General features: G+C 36.1%; 1 protein-coding gene across 1 annotated transcript; it reads right to left on the minus strand.

Annotated features, from left to right (window-relative positions):
- Nucleotides 1-2,555: 2,555 nt before the first annotated feature.
- Nucleotides 2,556-4,415, minus strand: LOC137619691 (zinc finger BED domain-containing protein 5-like). The gene has a single exon (XM_068349971.1). The coding sequence runs from the start codon at nucleotides 4,413-4,415 to the stop codon at nucleotides 2,556-2,558; it is 1,860 nt and encodes a 619-aa protein (XP_068206072.1).
- Between the last annotated feature and the right edge of the window lie 15,982 nt (nucleotides 4,416-20,397).

The following is a 20,397-nucleotide window of genomic DNA, read 5'->3' on the forward strand; positions in this document are numbered from 1 at the left end:
TAATAATAATAATAATAATAATAATGTGATTTCAATCGAGGATAATTGTCGATATGATACGGACACAATTATCTCAGATCCAAAACGGTAAAAGTAAATTTTGGAAGAAACACCGAGACAAGATGCCATGGAAGAATCGATAAAATTCTGCTTAAGAGATTGTGTACTTATTATATCTTTTTAATGGCGAAGAATATCGATTTTTCATTATCTTCCTCTTTAGCTGTGCACTACCAAAGGGTTGTTTGGCTCGGTCTTGTGAAGAAGAAGACATTGGATAGGAGCTAGACTTATAAGATATTCGCGCCTCCTAACTGGGAACATTAAAACGAATTTCTTTTTCAATTTCACTTAATCATTCGGAATACAGACTAATTAGACACGCACAATTTTTTAGTTGATTTTAGCCACGTCTCTTAGTAGGAATAAAAGGTAAATGATTCCTTTATTGGTGATTTACCTTCAAGGAGATCACATGTTTATTGAACAAAAATCTTATGAGAAGAACTAAAATTTATCAGGAGACCTTTCCCTACCGAAAACAACCTGAAGAAATGAAGCTCTTTGGCCGAATTACAGAAAACAAAATACTTTTGTCTGAAATACAAAGAAAAAAATATATATTCGCAGTAGATTTCTTTTTACCTTACCATGAATCATCATTTGTGTCCCGAAGTTTTCGATACTGAAAGATTTATGGATTCGGGTGCTATGCAATACATGTCAAGAATTTAAGGATTTAGGTGATAGCTAACAATGTTGAAGATTTATGGATTCTGATGGTATCCAATACATTGCCAAGCATCTAAGGATTTGGGTAACATGAAAACACGTCGCTGGACTGCTGATTTTATGAAATCATCTCTGATTCACAATCTGTCGGTCGAGAAATCGAGCCAGAATCTCGGTTCAATACCTTGTGTAGGCCTGTATATAGTCGGCCAATTTGTCCATAATAAACCTTTAAATAATTTAAACGACAAGATCTAAGGTTTTAGGTGATATTCAACGAACGCTGGGGAATTTTGGATTAAGGTGACATCCAGCACATAACAAGATATGGAAGCTTAGGGCGATATTCATTAAATAGTTAGGTACTTATGATTTCAGTTTATGTATGACACGCATTAAGGAGGGATTCGCAAACTCAGGTGACCTGAAAACCATGGTTTTATCTAACAAAATGTGATGGACATACTGTATAGATACCGGTGATATTATGCACATATGACGGGATTCATGGTTCTGGGTGGCATTTAAAACTAGCAAGGGTATTCACGTATTCTTGCAATACCCCGTTTATGTCTAGGGAGTTATGAAACCACTTGATTTCCAGTTTACATAATGGTATCAATATATTCGAGTGATTTCAACACCCATTGATCAATTTATGGATTCATCTGATATCCAACACGTGTTAAGGGGTTTACGAATTCAAGTGCTATCAAATAAATAGTAAAGTATTTATAAATTCATCGACATATGGAAAATCTTCGAGAAATTTACGTATTTTAAAAGTATCCAATATAGGCGAGATTTATATGAAATCCAGCACTAGTTGATTTTTTTAGGTAATTGGTTGATATTCCATAGATATCAAGACCTTAGTGGCTTCAAGTAAAATCCAACAGGTTGTATCATAAGTGGAATGCAATGCAAACCTACTGTGAAGGAATTTTAATATTTTGCATTGACTTTCTTTACTTTAGCAATAGCAAAGTCGGCAAAGTAAAACTTTACAGCCAATATTGTGTTTATTCCTTTATATATATATATATATATATATATATATATATATATATATATATATATATATATATATATATATATATATATATATATATATAGATATATATATAGATATATATAGATATATATATATATATATATATATATATATATATATATATATATATATATATATATATATATATATATATATATATATTTTCTTGGTGTTTTGTTGAATTTTTTCCTTGTTAGCCCATAAAGGGCCGACATACACACAATCTCTCTCTCTCTCTCTCTCTCTCTCTCTCTCTCTCTCTCTCTCTCTCTCTCTCTCTCTCTCTCTCTCTCTCACTACATCTATAAAAGGCCTTTTTGAACTTCTTATTTACCAAAATCTCTGAGTAATAACTGAATTTTATAAGTAAAAGGGTCCAGTATACAAATCTCGTTACAAAGATATTAACTGCTTATGGTACCACTATATTCGATTTACCCAAATCAAGAATTATGCCACTTGCCTATTTCCTGAAATAGGTTGTTTAATTTGTGAATTGGGCAACTTCTAAGAATCCATACCCATTTAAGGCAAACTGCTGTCTATATCATGAAGCAGGCAATGAAATTCTTGTTTCATGGATTTTTACCAATGGCACACTTAGGATCTTATAATAATATCACGGCACACTTGGAAAATTTAAGAGAAAAAATTAAGAGAATATATACTTGTAAATATGAGATGGAACTACAGACTTAAGAAATAAAACACTTTTAAATATGAACTTACTTTATTTCAGTGTTTTTCTTAGAGTAAATTGTGAAGATGATTAGTGTGAAACTTGTGCCTGGTGTTTTTTGGCGACTTCCTCAATATTTGGTCGAATGTGTGATAAGCAGACCCTCATTTCTTCTTCAGTTGAGCGTAGTCTCTCTCGCTTCTTAGTTTTGATGTTATTTAGGGTTGAGAAGCCAAGTTCACATAAATAAGATGTAGAAAATTGCAACAAAAGTGATAAAGCTTTTTTAGATAATGTGGGATATTCCTCTTGAACAGATATCCAAAATGAGTCAATAGGTACAGTAGAATGTTTTATTTTTAGATCTCTGTCACTAGAAATGGTGGCCAGTTCCTCTTCTTCACACAACTGTAATCCAATATTAGAGGGAATATTCATGAAAGGATTTCGAATCCAATCATACTTCTCTGTGCTCAGTGATGGAAAATAGTGGTCGATGTTTTCATCAAGCGCTGTCAGATGAGAAACAACAATAGGGATCATTTCTTTAATGCAAGTGGTACGCATTGAAGGAAACATATCAAAATTACCTGAGCTTGCTCTATTTTTCCAAATAATAATTTTCTTTTTTAGAGCAACTAACTTATCTGTTGAGGTCAGAATATTTTCATTTCTCCCTTGCATGCTACTGTTTGTGTTGTTTAATTGACTGAATATTTCTGTTAGGTATTCCAGTTTAGACATCCAAAGTTCACAACGAAGATGCTCACAGAATTTTCCCTGCTTTTCTTGGTCGAAAAATACGATTAATTCATTGTGTAATTCATGAACACGAGTTAATACCTTACCTTTCGATAGCCATCGAACTTCGGTATGCATTAGTAATCTAACATGCTGGGAGTCCATTCCTTTGCATAGTTGTTCAAATAATCTTGACTTCAAAGGCCTACTTTTAATATAATTTACTATTTCAACTAGCTGGTGTAACACCAGTTTTAAATCTTCTTGTGATATTTTTGAAATAAGAACTTCTCTGTGTAAAAAGCAATGAGTACGAATAAGATCTGGGTTTTCTTTTTCTGCAAGAGATACAAATCCTTTAATACAGCCTGTCATACATGGGGCTCCATCAGTGCAAATGCCTACGCAAGATTTCCATGTTAAATTCATTTCTCTAAGGTAGTCAGTTATCACATCAAAAATATCTTGACCTCTAGTAGTAGTTGACATTCCTTTGCAACACAAAAACTGATTGATTATTTCTCTGCCATCAATAAAACGTACAAATGCAAGCAAGTGACTAGTGTTGCTTATATCCGTGGACTCATCAACAGTTAATGCAAAAGTAGAATCCTGAAGTTTTTTCTGAACCTTTTTTTCAATATTTTCAGATAAATCTAAAATTCTTCTGTGTATTGTATCATTTGATAAGGGGATTTTGCTAATTTCTTTTTCAGCTTTCTCACCAAACATGGATTTAACAATCTTTTTGCAAGCGGGCAGTATAACTGACTCAGCAAGTGTGTGAGCTTTAGATTTTAATGCTATTATTTCTGCGACTTCAATTGAAGCAAGCTGAGCCCTTTCTGATGCGGTCATTGTTTTCTCAAATACATTGCGCTGCTTCGATTGCTGATCTAAAAGCCTTTGAAAATATACAAGATCTTTATCCTGCAGAGATGAATGTTTAGAAGTGAGATGTCTCTTTAACTTACTTGGTACCATGGATTCATTTGACATTTTATCGCCGCAAACTACACATAATGGATTTGGTTGAGCAGCATCTCCAGACCAAAAAAATCCGAACTTCAAGTAGCTCTCATTATACTGTCTATTTAAATAATGGCGAATTCTTGCCTTTTTTACATTGGAGTTTGTTGGGTTCAATGATTGTTCACTATCAGACTCACGGCTGCCACTAGCCTCCTTTCTTATAAGAAATTTATCCATTGTGAAGGAATGCACTAAAATCAATAAACATGGTACTCTTGTCCTGCAAATACACTGGTCAATGGGAATTATCATAAAACCCCAACAGACTGAATGAAACAAAAAGGCTAGTAATGTGATTGGTGAAGTGCACTACCATGACCATTCAAGTACTGTCTCAACCGACACTGACAACAAGACACCGAGAGTATGCAATGAGAGCGAGACTCAGACACGTACGATACGCGTAGGCAAGGTGACCAGAGCTCTGCTTTTGAGCGGAACAAATCAGTTAACTGATTGTACATATGCCCTACTTTTTTAATGTTACTAATATGTTCTGCTTTCTTATAAGTGTGCCCCTGAGAGAGAGAGAGAGAGAGAGAGAGAGAGAGAGAGTGAGAGAGAGAGAGAGAGAGAGAGATGTTATGTAATGGTTGATAGACCATCCATCCTCACATGTACACTCATCCAACGTTGTTTATATGTGAAGCTTTTAATAGTACAGGAGTCTCAAATGATGTGCATTTCTTTTACAGAAATATGCCTACCAAAGACTGAACAAAAGGCATGCACATGATTTTAAGTAAAATTTAAATAACTATTGGCAAAGATATGTAAATTGTATTCATAATTATATCAAAAGATATGTGTGCATGTGTGTGTGTGTGCTTATAATTTTATATATATATATATATATATATATATATATATATATATATATATATATATATATATATATATATATATTGGGTATGTATGTATGTATTTATGTATGTGCTTTATGCATACACACACACATGTACGGTATATACAAGAGGGAAGTGTCCTTCTTTTAGCTCATAAATCTGGTTACATTACGATGATTACGTATATGATACATATATCAATTATCAAACTTGGAAGTGATTAAACTCCTAACATCGATTGCAGATGATAGCAACAACGGGCAGCCTGAAGATCAAAATTCAATAACAACATAGCAATATACTCATTACAAGTAGACACAGTGCTACATTAAAATGCAACTATTTTGGTTGAAACAAAAGGAACTATACTAAAAACGGTTTGAAAGCATGAGGCAATACCACGTCATACATCCCAGACAGAACGACGCCCATCACAATACCGAATGCCATCTCCACTTATAATATTAAACTTTTATTAATTGTAGAATTATTATAAATATTATGACGAACTCAAATGGCTGAAATTTACTTATGTAAACTGCAAAGTAGGTTATATTTTAAATAATTGTCAGTATCAATAAGCGTTACTTTTCATTCATGTGAAACCAAAATCTATACCCATTTTTCGTATTTTCTGGTGTGCCATGACTATATTTCGTGGCACACTTCAAATAATCTCGTGGCACACCAGTGTGCCGTGGCACACTGGTTGAAAATCACTGGATTAGGGCCAATGACTGCCTAATTCATAGATTAGGCAATTAGCCTGTTTGCCTCCCGTATATGATCTGTACAAAGCGTTGTTGTTGTTGGAAGTGTATTGTTTTTTCGTGGTTTCTTACTCACATGAGTCTGTAAAGATTCTTGCTTGGTTTGAACACAGGTAATTTATATAAATCCAAGATGGCCGCCGCTGGCGGAGACGCAAACTAATTTTTCAACCCATTAATATAAAATTGCATGCGATACCTCTTTCCCATTCAAACGTAAGGTGAGGAATCGATTTCTGAGGTCTGTGTGATTCGATGTCAAATTCATGGTGAAGAGCCAAGTTTAATGCCTTTTTTAGAATATTGAGGTGTTTAAAATTTTGATATGATGAAGTAATTTCTGCGGTACATTTTGTGACCAAATTCCCGTTAGATATCTAATTTATATAATAATAATAATAACATTTTTAGAGCCAGGGTGATGAAGCACCTATTTATTAAGAGAGCAGAACGTATGATCAGGATGTCTCGTTTCCTTTTCATCTTCCACATATTCTTCTACTTCGTCTTCCACTTCATTTTTGCCTTCGACCCCTGTCTTAAATGGGTTGAAGAAGGCATCACTAAATTTACAAGGACAATAAACAGGTCATGATATTTTTCCATCGTGACAACTGCAACGTTCAGTGTCGCAGGCCTTCATTGTTAGTATCAGCTACACCACACTTCATCCATAAGTTGTTGGGGTCCTGGGGGGCTGATTGAAGGTTGCTAGTCTTGGAATGCCATCTTTGATTTTCCAACAATACTTAGTGATGTCAAGTTCAGGTGGAGCATGCCAGTCAGCCAATTTTGCAAGCATGGTCTGCAGATAAGCATGTAAGATGTGCAGGAACAAATTGTGCTCTTCTGGTGGTGGCAACATTATCTTGAGCCACTTGCCAAACTATTTTGTGTACATATGATACCTTGCCACACTCATTGTCCCTTTCTGCCGACCATATAGAGCACAGAAGAACATCTGTCCCGTTTCCATGAGATATGCATGGGTACCACCAGGCTCTCCTAAGGCCGAATACAAGCCTGGGAAGTCCGGGTCCTCAAGGCCAACACTTTCCATTTGCAATATAGGTATGCGATGATATCTGAACCACTAAGACAGTGCATTCCAAAGATCTGCAGGAGCTTGAGACAGAGTTGTGTACAGATGACATTAATGTCCCAAACAGCTCCATCCAACCGTTCCATTTGCACTGTGGCCTGGGTCTTGTTTTGGTACAATCAGTAACAAGCAGAAGGATCACATCAGTGTCATCTGAGAGAATGCGGATCACTTGTCTGTCATACTGAGCATTCATGATGAGGCACAAGATCATTGTTATGTCTGCTTCATCATGATTGAACACACCATTGCTAGTGCTCTCCACGGTGACTTCTTCACCAAAGCTGTAGGCATGACTGGACAACGGTGTGTTGATGGTAAGGTCATAGTTAATAGAGCTAAGACCAGCACGTCGTATATGTTCGTAGTCATTCACAGAGTCATTTTGATACTTGTCGAAGACTAAGAATTTCTTGCCAGGGAGAGAGGACAGTTATGGCAATTTAACATGACATGCACTTAACCAAGGACACAAAACAAATGTTAAGCAAAGGACATAGCTATCAAAAAACAAGGTAACTATATACATACATATACCAAGGCACTTCCCCCAGTTTTGGGGGCTAGCCGACATCAAACAAAAGAAAAAAAAAAAATGGGACCTCTCCTCTCTACATTCCTCCCAGCCTGACAAGGGACTCAACCGAGTTCAGCTGGTACTGCTAGGGTGCCACAGCCCACCCTACCCCGTTATCCACCACAGATGAGGCTTCATAACGCTGAATCCCCTACTGCTGCTACCTCCACGGTCATCTAAGGCACTGAAGGAAGAAGCAGGGTCTACCGGAACTGCGTCACAATCGCTCGCCATTCATTCCTATTTCTAGTACGCACTCTTGCCTCTCTCACGTCTATCCTCCTATCACCCAGAGCTTTCTTCACTCCATCCATCCACTCAAAGCTTTGCCTTCCTCTTGTACTTCTCCCATCAACTCTTGCATTCATCACCTTCTTTAGCAGACAGTCAGTTTCCATTTGCTAAACATGGCCAAACCACCTCAACAAATTCATATCCACTCTAGCTGCTAACTCATTTCTTACACTCGTTCTCAACCCTATCTATTCGAGATACACCAGCCATACTCCTTAGACACTTCATCTCAAACACATTCAATTTCTGTCTCTCCATCACTTCCATTCCCCACAACTCTGATCCATACATCACAGTTGGTACAATCACTTTCCCATACAGAACTCTTTACATTCATGCCCTACGCTCTATTTCTTACTACTCCCTTAACTGCCCCAAACACTTTGCAACATTCATTCACTCTCTGACGTACATCTGCTTCCACTCCACCATTTGCTACAACAACAGACCTCAAGTACTTAAACTGATCCACCTCCTCAAGTAACTCTCCATTCAGCATGACATTCAACCTTGCACCACCTTCCCTTCTCGTACATCTCATAACCTTACTCCCACCCACATTAACTTTCAACTTCCTTCTCTCACACACCCTTCCAAATTCTGTCACTAATCGGCCAAGCTTCTCTTCCGCGTCTGCAACCAGTACAGTATCATCCGCAAACAACAACTGATTTACCTCCCCTTCATGGTCATTCTCGTTTACCAGTTTCAATCCTCGTCTAAGCACTCGAGCTTTCACCTCTCTCACCGCTCCATCAACATACAAGTTAAAAAACCACGGCGACATCACACATCCCTGTCTCACCCTCAATCTCACCGGAAACCAATCGCTCACTTCATTTCCTATCCTAAGACATGCTTTACTACCTTTGTAGAATCTTTCCACTGTTTGCAACAACCTTCCACCAACTCCATATAACCTCATCACATTCCACATTGCTTCCCTATCAACACTATCATACGCTTTCTCCAGATCCATAAACGCAACATACACCTCCTTCCCTTTGGCTAAATATTTTTCGCATATCTGCCTAACTGTAAAAATCTGATTCATACAACCCCTACCTCTTCTAAATCCACCCTGTACTTCTAAGATTGCATTCTCTGTTTTACCCGTGATCCTATTAATCAGCACTCTACCATACACTTTTCCAACTACACTCAACAAACTAATACCCCTTGAATTACAACACTCATGCACATCTCCCTTACCCTTATATAGTGGTACAATACATGCACAAACCCAATCTACTGATACCATTGACAACACAAAACTCATATTAAACAATCTCACCAGCCATTCAAGTACAGTCACACCTCCATCCTTCAACATCTCAGCTCTCACACCATCCATACCAGATGCTTTTCCTACTCTCGTTTCATCTAGTGCTTTCCTCACTTCCTCTCTTGTAATCTCTCTCTCATTCTCATCTCCCATTACCGGCACCTCAACACCTGCAACAGCAATTATATCTGCCTCACTATTATCCTCAACATTCAGTAAACTTTCAAAATATTCCGTCCACCTTTTCCTGGCCTCCTCTCCTTTTAACAACCTTCCATTTCTATCTTTCACTGTCTCTTCAATTCTTGAGCCAGCCTTCCTTACTCTCTTCACTTCTTTCCAAAACTTCTTTTTATTCTCTTCATATGAATGACTCAATCCCTGACCCCACCTCAGGTCAGCTACCCTCTTTGCCTCACTTACCTTGCGCTTTACTTCCAAATTTTTCACTCTATATTTTCATACTTCTCTACACTATTACTCTGCAGCCATTTTTCAAAAGCCTTCCTTTTCTCTTCCACTTTTACCTTCACTCCTTCATTCCACCATTCACTGCCCTTCCTCATATTGCCTCCAACAAACTTCTTGCCACACACATCACTTACAATCCCAAAAAAATTTTCTTTTACTAACTTTCACTCCTCCTCTAAATTACCAGTTTCTCTTACTTTTACTTCGTCATATGCCATTTTCAACCTTTCTTGATATTTACTTTTTACCCCCTGTTTCATTAGCTCTTCAACCCTCACTAGCTCCCTTTTACATCCACCTACTCTATTCCCCCACTCTTATGCTACATCTAATTTTCCTTCCACCAAAAAATTATCAGACATACCGTTAGCAACACGTGCACATCTTTCAATCTTCCAAACATTCTTTTAGTTATCAACACATAATCCATTATTGCCCTTTCTACCACTCTTCCATTTGCCACTCTTACCCTAGAACTTATCACCATCTCTTGCTCAACACACATATCTACCAGTCTCTCACCACTCTCATTTTCACCTGGTACGCCATACTTCCCAATGACACCTTCTACCACTCCAGTGCCCACTCTAGCATTTAAGACACCCATGATAACTACATAATTCCTTCTACCCAGTATCTACACACCTAGTTAATTCATTCCAGAACACATTCCGCTCTTCTTCACTTTTCTCACAACCTGGCCCATACGCACTGACAAAAGCCCAACATTCCTAACCCAACCTAACCCTTACCCACATTAACCTAGATGATATCTCCTTCCATTCCACTACTTTGCCTGTCATCCATTCACTCAGCATTAAAGCCACACCCTCTCTTGCTCTTCCCCTTCCAATCCCAGACACTCTACCAGACATTTCACCAAACATCACTTCACCCTTTCCTTTTATCTTTGTCTCACACACGGCCAACACATCCATCCTTCTATTCCTAAATATACTTCCAATCTCACATCTTTTACTCTCTATCGTACTACATCCATGCACATTCAAACACCCCAAAACTAGAGTGCGGGGAGCAGTCACTCTCCCCCCAGCTCCTTCTCTTTGATGATGTCTCACAGGATTGTAAATACAGGAGAGGGTGTTCCCAGACCCCTCGTCCCGTCCCTTTTAGTCGCCTCTTACGGCACGCAGGGATATGTTGGTGCTATTCTAATTGTTTTTATGCCCCCGCGGCCACAGGGTAAAATATTCAGACCTTACCCCCTTTCTTTCACTTAACGGATATACAGTAGTTATCCTTGTTCTTCGAAACAGTACTTCATTAGTTAGTGTCTCACTTTTAAATCACTTGTAGAGCAGTACCTTAAGAACTGATTCCTTGAAGGCCCACTATGTTTTCGTAGAACAGCATCTTCAGAACTGATAACTTCACCTCATTCCAGTGGCAATATATGGGGGCTTCTGTCATTCGTTCGGACGAATGACAGATGACTAGCTCCAAATACTTCACCAAACAAATTACCCAAGTTATGACATCTTCACTCATTAGTTTAAAATAAAAGTGAAACGTATCATTCATAAAAAAAAAGTAATGTAGCGAATATATTGAAGTCAATTATGATCACAAAACTAAGTTCATTCTCGTCAACATGCATATTCAAACGCAAGAAAAATGAGCTAAAACTACATGGAAACGACCACTTACAATAGTTGGCTATTTAAATAAAATAACTAAGGATCCCTTACAGAAGGAAAGAGAAACCAATAAATAATTTCTATAGTTTTGTCACGATGGACTTAACTGTGACTGACGCATCACCTCTCTTTGGTCAATAATGTGGTAGAGAAGCTGGTTTAAAGAATGGTAACATTAAAGGGCAGAGGTTCTTGCGCCATTATGCAGAGTTTGTGAGCAAGCAGCGCTTTACTACCAGTCTTCAAATAACCATATTCATTGATTAATGAGGGAGGTATTTGGCACAGCTCATATTGGAAATTGGTTGCTAGCTTCATCTGCCGTTGCTGTCCGACTATCAGCAGCCCGAAGAAGATAGTTTCCAGGTCAAAGATTGTTTTGTTCCCTACTTTCACACCTTTCTTTATGTGTCCCATGGTCTTGATGGAGCTATAGATGACTGCATGGAATTCGTTGGGGAGTGATGTCTAGATCTGTGCAGCCATTCTCTTGCCTAGGTTAACTGATTCGGCAACATTCGCTTCATCAACATCAGCTTCAAATGATGAGACTCTGTACAGGAGTGACGACTGATTTTCCAGTGGGTGAGACATTCTGGACAGGTCTAGCAAGATTCGACCTCTGTCATTTGCATCCATCTCCCTCCTCTTCTTCCCTTCCTCCTTGTGACTTGGTCTACTGTATCTGGTACTTGCCGCAGCTGGGGGCCTGGGGTGTCAGGGTAGATATGCATCATGGTGTGTGAGAGGTATATAATGATGGGAAAAAAATGATCCATTCCCCTATCATCTCTGGAGAAAGGGTTATACCCTTAAGGTCACCTTTTCCAATGCAAATGGCAGTTTGCTCACAAAACTGGTTAGAGCTCATGCTATTCCAGCTACCCTCCTGGTGACGGCATGGCTCAGATTAAAAGGTTTCTTGTTTACTTTACAACTGAGATCAGTTCTAAAACCTACTTCAACAAACAAGGGCTAGTAACTTTGGTTGTGTTGGCCTCTTGAACTCTGATAGGTCATAACTGTCACTGTCATACTTGACCACCTATGACTCATGCTTGATCTGCCTAACCATCTTTATCATCTACCTTAACTATCTTCAGACTGTCAGCAACGGTTTCATGGAAACCAACAATAGTAGTACAGCCATCTAATCGAACAACAATTATATCCTTACTCCTGCAGTCAGTTGACTTGCTAAACATGTCATGCTTGCCACCTAGATCCGAATACAAGGAATGCACTCCAACACTTTTCCACATTCTGGACCTCTCTTGGTTCACATATTTAATGAGTTACTTTAGAGCACTTTCATATGAAATTTTATTTTCTGGGTTATCAGGGGATTATCATAAAACTGATATGACAGCAGATGTGGTATTTGCATTCAGCAGCAGGTAGATCAGAAACGAAAGCAAGATGCAACTTGACTCATTTAGCGATATCATTATTGAGCTGCTCATCAGCATCCAGGAGCATATTTTTCCTAGCTGAATATGGGTTATGTTCTCTGTTAAAGCCTTCTGTAGTCATACACTTACGAATGCTTTCCCATATGTCTGGGTGTCTACCATTAATGGGTAAACATTCCTCACCACATAGCATACAATCACTTTTGTACACGATCACACCTTTGTCAGCTACCTAAGTACGATACCTTGTTGTTGTCTTTACACCTTCATTCTCAGCCTTTCTTTCCTGTGACTTTATTACTGGCTTAAATTCTCTTTTGATGTACAAATATAATATAAAAAAATGTGGAAGGCTATTGCTGCATCTCCATCTACATCAGTAATTTTCTGTAGCTTAGCCTGCAGGTCTTCTCCACGGGGTTTGGGGAACAAGATAATATTTTCGAACATGATCACAGTGAAGGTCGTTTCCTTTTTATCCCTGTTACAAACACTTAAAAATTTGCGTCAAATCCGGTATAAGTCTGCCAACATTTATTCCAAGATTTTTACTGTTTTAAAAACGGTTACATTGACGAAAAAGAGTGATATTGCAGTCATGAACCAGTAAAAGATAATAACAAAGTAAGGTAACATTACGGTCGCCTGTATTTCACTGAAATACGGGTGAGAACAGTATATTTTTACGGAGAATTTCCGATAAAAATTACGGCTTTTTTTCTAACAGTGTACCGGCAGAAAACACCTTGAGTCAGCTATCGTATTATAGTATCAGCCATGGCGCAAGGGTTAAAAAGAAAATAAGAAATCTCAATAGGCCTAGTTAAAATTGTGTTTCACTTGATCTTTGACCTTGAATTTTACCTTAAACTACACAACCGACATCAGAAATCGAGTCCTCACCTCAAGTTTTTTTTTAGGGGGAAAGAGGTATCACAAGCTATTGTAAGTTAATTGGTTGAAAAATGAGTTTCCATCTCCACCAGCGGCAGCCATCCTGGATTTATGCAATTTAACTGAGTTCCCCAAGGATGCCTTTCAGGCATCCAAGCAAGAAATTTCTCTACTGAACCATATGGGTAGGAAATCAGGAAAAAAACAATACACTTCCATCAACAACAAGGTTCTCATTCTGGCAACTGGACTAAATTTCTAGGATTAGGTACGACATACACACACACATGCACACACACACACACACACACACACACATATATATATATATATATATATATATATATATATATATATATATATATATATATATACAGTATACATATATATATATATATATATATATATATATATATATATATGTATATATATATATAGCCTACACACACACACACACACACACATATATATATATATATATATATATATATATATATATATATATATATAGATATAGATATAGATATATATAGATAGATATACATATACATATATATCTATCTATCTATCTATCTATATATATATATATATATATATATATATATATATATATATATATATATATATATATATGTATATATACATATACACACACACACATATATATATAAATATATATATATATATATATATATATATATATATATATATATATATATATATATATATATATATATATATATATATATATATATATAGTTGATAGATGGGTTCCTCTTGGGAATCGCAATTTAAGTAGGAATAAAATAGTCAATGCTGCTATCATCATCTTTATTCGGGAGCTTTCGACATAACTTATGTCATCTTCAGCCTATCTGCAATTATCATATGTAAAATTAATAAAATTAATAAAATCATCCTAAGTACATAGTTAGGAAGATACACTTTCATGAATTGATCAACTAGTTCTAAAATCAACCAATCAAGGAACATAAAACCTTAAAAAAAGACTTATTACACACAACTATATAAAAGACTTAATAACTAATATACCTGGTCACCCGCAGGAGACGATGACCACCCATCCAGACCAGCAACCCACAGACCAAACGGATCAATGGGTCACCGGTAACTGAACAGGTAAGCCCTCATTCAAGCTGGGTTTTGTCTTAAAAATATATAAAGACTCCAAGATTCTCAGCTGGCTGACGTTACTATGTCTGCCCGTAATTTTGAAATTTTCAATAGAAATGGCATGACCAGATTTAAATGCGTGGTCATAAATAGCGGAAATTGGTTTTTTACTTAACGGTATTTTGGTTCTGACCGATCTCCCCATGTGCTCCGAAATCCTACACTGAAGCTGTCTAGATGTGCTTCCAGTGTAGCACTCATTACAGAGTGCACATTGAAAAGTGTATATGACAAGGGAGTAGGTAGACTCTCCTTATATTTAAACAGTGAGCCAACTGAGAACTTGTTAGTAAGAATTAATTTTAAATCTATGTGGGGATAACATTTCCCCACAACACTCATAACCTCTGTTCTTAGTCTCTCCGAAACATAACCATAGTACGGAAAGGAGACATATAACTTTTTCTTACTGACTGTTTGAATTGTTAAATTTTGACTGTAAATTTTATCTAAAAACTTCTTGACTTGATTATAATAGAGGTTCAGAGGGAACCCATTGGTAATAAAAAATGATTTTAGAAAATTTTCTTCCTCATGAAACCCCAGATAAGTTGAACATACATGATAACATCTATATAACAGTGTTTTTATCGAATTAATTTTGTATTTTATGATGTCATGCTAGAAAGAGAATGTTCTTTTCCCCATGTTTCGAAGTTTCCCGATGCCCGGCGAGAGGATCTTATCTTTTTTTTATATTGGGGATAATAGGTAGGCAGAGCTAGCTGGGAGTGCCATCTCGTGGGTGCGTTGCTGTGTATCTAAGAGTTGTCTGAAACTCTCTCTGATATGCCTCCTGGCATTTTTATCCAGGTGGAAACTTTGATGCAAAGCACAACCCTCCACGCTACCAGAATTCAATCTTGGAAGCTTCCGCCAGATTTGAAATATAAGGACCCAGGGTTAGGTTAAAAATCAGAGAGAGACAGACATAGATATCGAGTTAAAAGATAGCCTCTTTCACTTCCCTCTCTCATCCACACCCGTAATCCAGTCTATTATCGCATGTGTTCAGTGCGTTCTAGTGTGTCCTCTCCTAAATGACTCTGTGCCCCAAAGCAAATTGTGTGTCACGCAAGACTAAAAGGTGATTATTGTATTCATTGCATTAGGGTGAGCGTTGACATTATATAACGTTTTTTGTAAATAGCCCTGTAGGCAAGATAGGTTTATAAAGTGATCTGGTTAACTATTATTCATTAAGAGTCAAACTTAAACATTGTATTATTTCAGAATTATTTCAAGCATTTGTATTACTTTCATGGCATTATTTCTTTTCTTGGGTTAACGTTTATTCAGGTATATTAGTTCAAGTCATTTTATTATAAATTTCAGATCATAACATTTCTGTCTTATTCTAGGTTTTGTCCAGATTTGATATTTTCTAGTGAATTATTTTAATATTGTGTAAATTCTTTTCAATGTTGTAATTTCTATATAAAATATTTATTTTTGTAACTAGTGTATTATCCCTATCATATTTATTTAGGACCAGATTCTGCTGGTATTCCTGTTAAGAACCACATTGAGAGTTAAATAAGTGTTAACAATACTTAAAGATAACTACCTAGTTTAGTTTTAAGTGTGCCTAAGAGACCTTTGGATATTCAGTGTTTTATTTATTTCTGTCTGGGAGTTATTTAACTGTCTCAGAATTCGGGCATTGATGTTTTAAAGTGTAACAGTTTTAATGTAAAAGCAAACAAGGTAATCTGGAAATCGGAGAGGTTAATTTACTTGCCAGTTGTAGTATATATAATATTATATGTTTGGTTCCTAGTCACGAGCCATAGTGTAGTATATTTTTTTACTGCCCATACTTCGGGAGCCACAATCATATTATATATTTCGGGTGACCTGATCCGGGATCCAGACATTATAATATATATATATATATATATATATATATATATATATATATATATATATATATATATATATGTGTGTGTGTGTGTGTGTGTGTGTGTGTGTGTGTCTGTGTGTGTATGTATATTCATCAATATCATACATTAAGACAATATAATATTTGGTAATCTATGTAACCATAATAAACATAGCCATGTCAATGTAACTAGCACATTGGCCATCCACCACATCCTAGCCATAATGATCTCTAACACTATCTGCTATCAGCCTAGTGTTTCATAATTCTCATTTAAGAAAGTAGCACCCGTCCATTAACTTCTGGCTATGCCAAACCCAGACATAATGCATAGCACTGGTAGCTTTGATATTCTTAATGCAACGTATAATGAAATTTCGTTATACCGGTGAAAGATATGTCTGCAACTGGAATGTTTAACAGCTGGACATATATGCGATGGTCAAAATCAGCTACAAATTTCAAAACTTGGAAGCAGCTCCACGTAATAAGAAAAAGAAAAAGAAAAGAATCTTAAACTAATATTCCTTAGTGAAAGATTACTTGGGAATATTTCAAAGGAACTCTCAACACTATCTGATACTACCTGACAACAAGTGATACTTCAAAATCCTGAACAGTGCGACATTCAGAATCCCACTGTAATTTTGTACTTTGGTAGGAAGTTCTATTAACCATAATAATTACCTGGAACATAGATGAACAATTGTTAGTAATTATTTCTCAGCTGATCCCATCTCTTGTCGTCAATTTGTCTGTATGGGATTAAATAATACGTTGGTATTCTTAAAATACACGTTTAATATCTTATGACTACATTGCTCTGTGACAGCTGACTCCTAAGTGTTAGTGGAGCGTCATACACAATCTGACAAAACCAAAACATTGCTAAACAAAAGAGCATATCTCTGAAAAGACTTAAATCCTACTCCAGTACAAAACTACAAAGAATCACATCCTATCTTTGAGGTAATCAACAAATGTTTGAATCCTAATACCAAAACAAATCATTACTCTTATGTACAAAGCATAACATGTCTTATTCACGCAATATGATGCAATGTTGCGCAATACCTGCAACACTTGAAATAAAATAGTACATTCTTACAATCATACATAACAGTCTCCTCCCCCTTAACTTGACATTGTAAAAATCTTCATAAATCTAATCTCTCAGGGGGCTTTCCTCTGTTAACCCTGGATAGGTACGCTCCTCGGACACCCCTTTAAGGGTATACTGGGACGCGCGCGACCCCGACGCCAAAAAAAATTCTTGAAAAATCAGTTTTTGCAGTAACCTCCTTTTTTCTTTTGCCAAAAAAAAACTTCAATGAATGCTTAAAACAACTGTAAAGATAAATACTACTCATCTGCAGAAAAACTATTTATTATAAATATTTTAATAAATTAAGTAGAAAAAAAAGACCTTACATAAAAATTCATAAAAAAAAGTTTATACATATATACACAAATCCTTTTAGGAATTGATTCTTGAATGTTTAGGACACATCTTGATGTATTTTGGATGAAGTCAGACCCATGGAGGTGAAGATCTGAAATGAGAAAAAAAGGGTAACTTTTTTTGGCCAAAAAAATTTGTCCAAATTTCATGAATTTTTTTGGGTACCCAAATGAAATAGGAAGTGGCTAATTTTTTTAGGGAATAAACATATGTTATCCTAAAATAGAAATATGTAAAAAAATCTTGATTATTTTGTAAATTACATTTATATCAGGGGCCATATCTAAAGGTAATTTTTTGAGTACTTAGAAATTTCGTAAAAAAATACATATATTTAATATATAATATGATATTTATGCTGGTAAAAATATACCAAAATATCACAAATTCTATAGGGAACAAGAATATATATAGATAGGGCAACTTACGCTTCGGATATGTCCACAAAATGGCCGCCAACCACACTGACTCAGACTCCCTAATCTGCCACTTGAAATGTAGGAAGGGTATGTCAATTTCAAGGTGTTATTTACTAATCTAATTATTCTTGGATATGCATAAAAATTGTATGGTGGGTTGCTGGATAATTGTCGATTATTTTACGACTATAAAATTAAAATTCTGACCCCAAAAATTTTTTTTGAAGGGAAATAAAATCGAAAAAAAAATGTAAAACAATATAATATTTTAGCTAAAAAATTTGATGATATTCAATCAAAAAAGAAGTAAACAAAATTTTCCGACAAATAAACATCTAGAGGAATCATTACTCTGTGATAGTTCCTTAGTACGTAGTAATTTTGAAAGAAATGGGAAAAAACGAAAAAGTGGCAATCGCAGGAAAATCGAACACATACCTATATATACGCCATATCTGGCTAAAAATAAAGATAGGCATGGGTAGCCAGATCATCTAGAAACACTTTCCAACACTATAAAAATACAAGTTTTGCGACACTCCTTGCCAATTCCTTACGGTAACATGACTAAGCAAAAAAATGCAAAACAAATAAAAAGGGGCACTCGCGGAAAAATGGCCAACATTCTAATATACGGCATTTCAGAAAAAAAAAAAAAATTCAGCCACGTACTAGGCAAACCATCAAGGCACATTTTCCGACAAATAAACATCTAAATGAATCATTACTCTGTGATAGTTCCTTAGTACGTAGTAATTTTGAAAGAAATGGGAAAAAACGAAAAAATGGCAATCACAGGAAAATCGAACACATACCTATATATACGCCATATCTGGCTAAAAAAAAAAGATAGGCATGGGTAGCCAGATCATCTAGAAACACTTTCCAACACTATAAAAATATAAGTTTTGCGACACTACTTGCCAATTCCTTACGGTAACATGACTAAGCAAAAAAATGCAAAACAAATAAAAAGGGGCACTCGCGGAAAAATGGCTAACATTCTAATATACGGCATTTCAGAAAAAAAAAAATTCAGCCACGTGCTAGGCAAACCATCAAGGCACATTTTCCGACAAATAAACATCTAAATGAATCATTACTCTGTGATAGTTCCTTAGTACGTAGTAATTTTGAAAGAAATGGGAAAAAACGAAAAAATGGCAATCACAGGAAAATCGAACACATACCTATATATACGCCATATCTGGCTAAAAAAAAAAAAAGATAGGCATGGGTAGCCAGATCATCTAGAAACACTTTCCAACACTATAAAAATATAAGTTTTGCGACACTTCTTGCCAATTCCTTACGGTAACATGACTAAGTAAAAAAATGAAAAACAAATAAAAAGGGTAACTCGCGGAAAAATGGCCAACATTTTATTATACGCATTTCAGAAAAAAAAATTTCAGCCACGTGCCAGGCAAACCATCAAGGCACATTTTCCGACAAATAAACATCTAAATGAATCATTACTCTGTGATAGTTCCTTAGTACGTAGTAATTTTGAAAGAAATGGGAAAAAACGAAAAAATGGCAATCACAGGAAAATCGAACACATACCTGTATATACGCTATATCTGGCTGAAAAAAAATAGGCATGGGTAGCCAGATCATCTAGAAACACTTTCCAACACTATAAAAATATAAGTTTTGCGACACTACTTGCCAATTCCTTACGGTAACATGACTAAGCAAAAAAATGCAAAACAAATAAAAAGGGGCACTCGTGGAAAAATGCCCAACATTCTAATATACGGCATCTCAGATAAAAAAAAAGACATGCACGTGTTAGCCCAACCAACAAGGCACACTTTCTAACACATAAACACGAAAAAAAAATCAATAATATACGGCAATTCCTTACTAAGTGGTAAATTTTTACAAATAT

The sequence above is a fragment of the Palaemon carinicauda genome, chromosome 2 (assembly GCF_036898095.1).
Source record: "Palaemon carinicauda isolate YSFRI2023 chromosome 2, ASM3689809v2, whole genome shotgun sequence".
NCBI lineage: Eukaryota > Metazoa > Arthropoda > Malacostraca > Decapoda > Palaemonidae > Palaemon > Palaemon carinicauda.

Coding starts and splice junctions, on each gene's coding strand:
- LOC137619691 (XM_068349971.1), bottom strand. CDS start 4,415: ATGGATAAATTTCTTATAAGAAAGGAGGCTAGTGGCAGCCGTGAGTCT.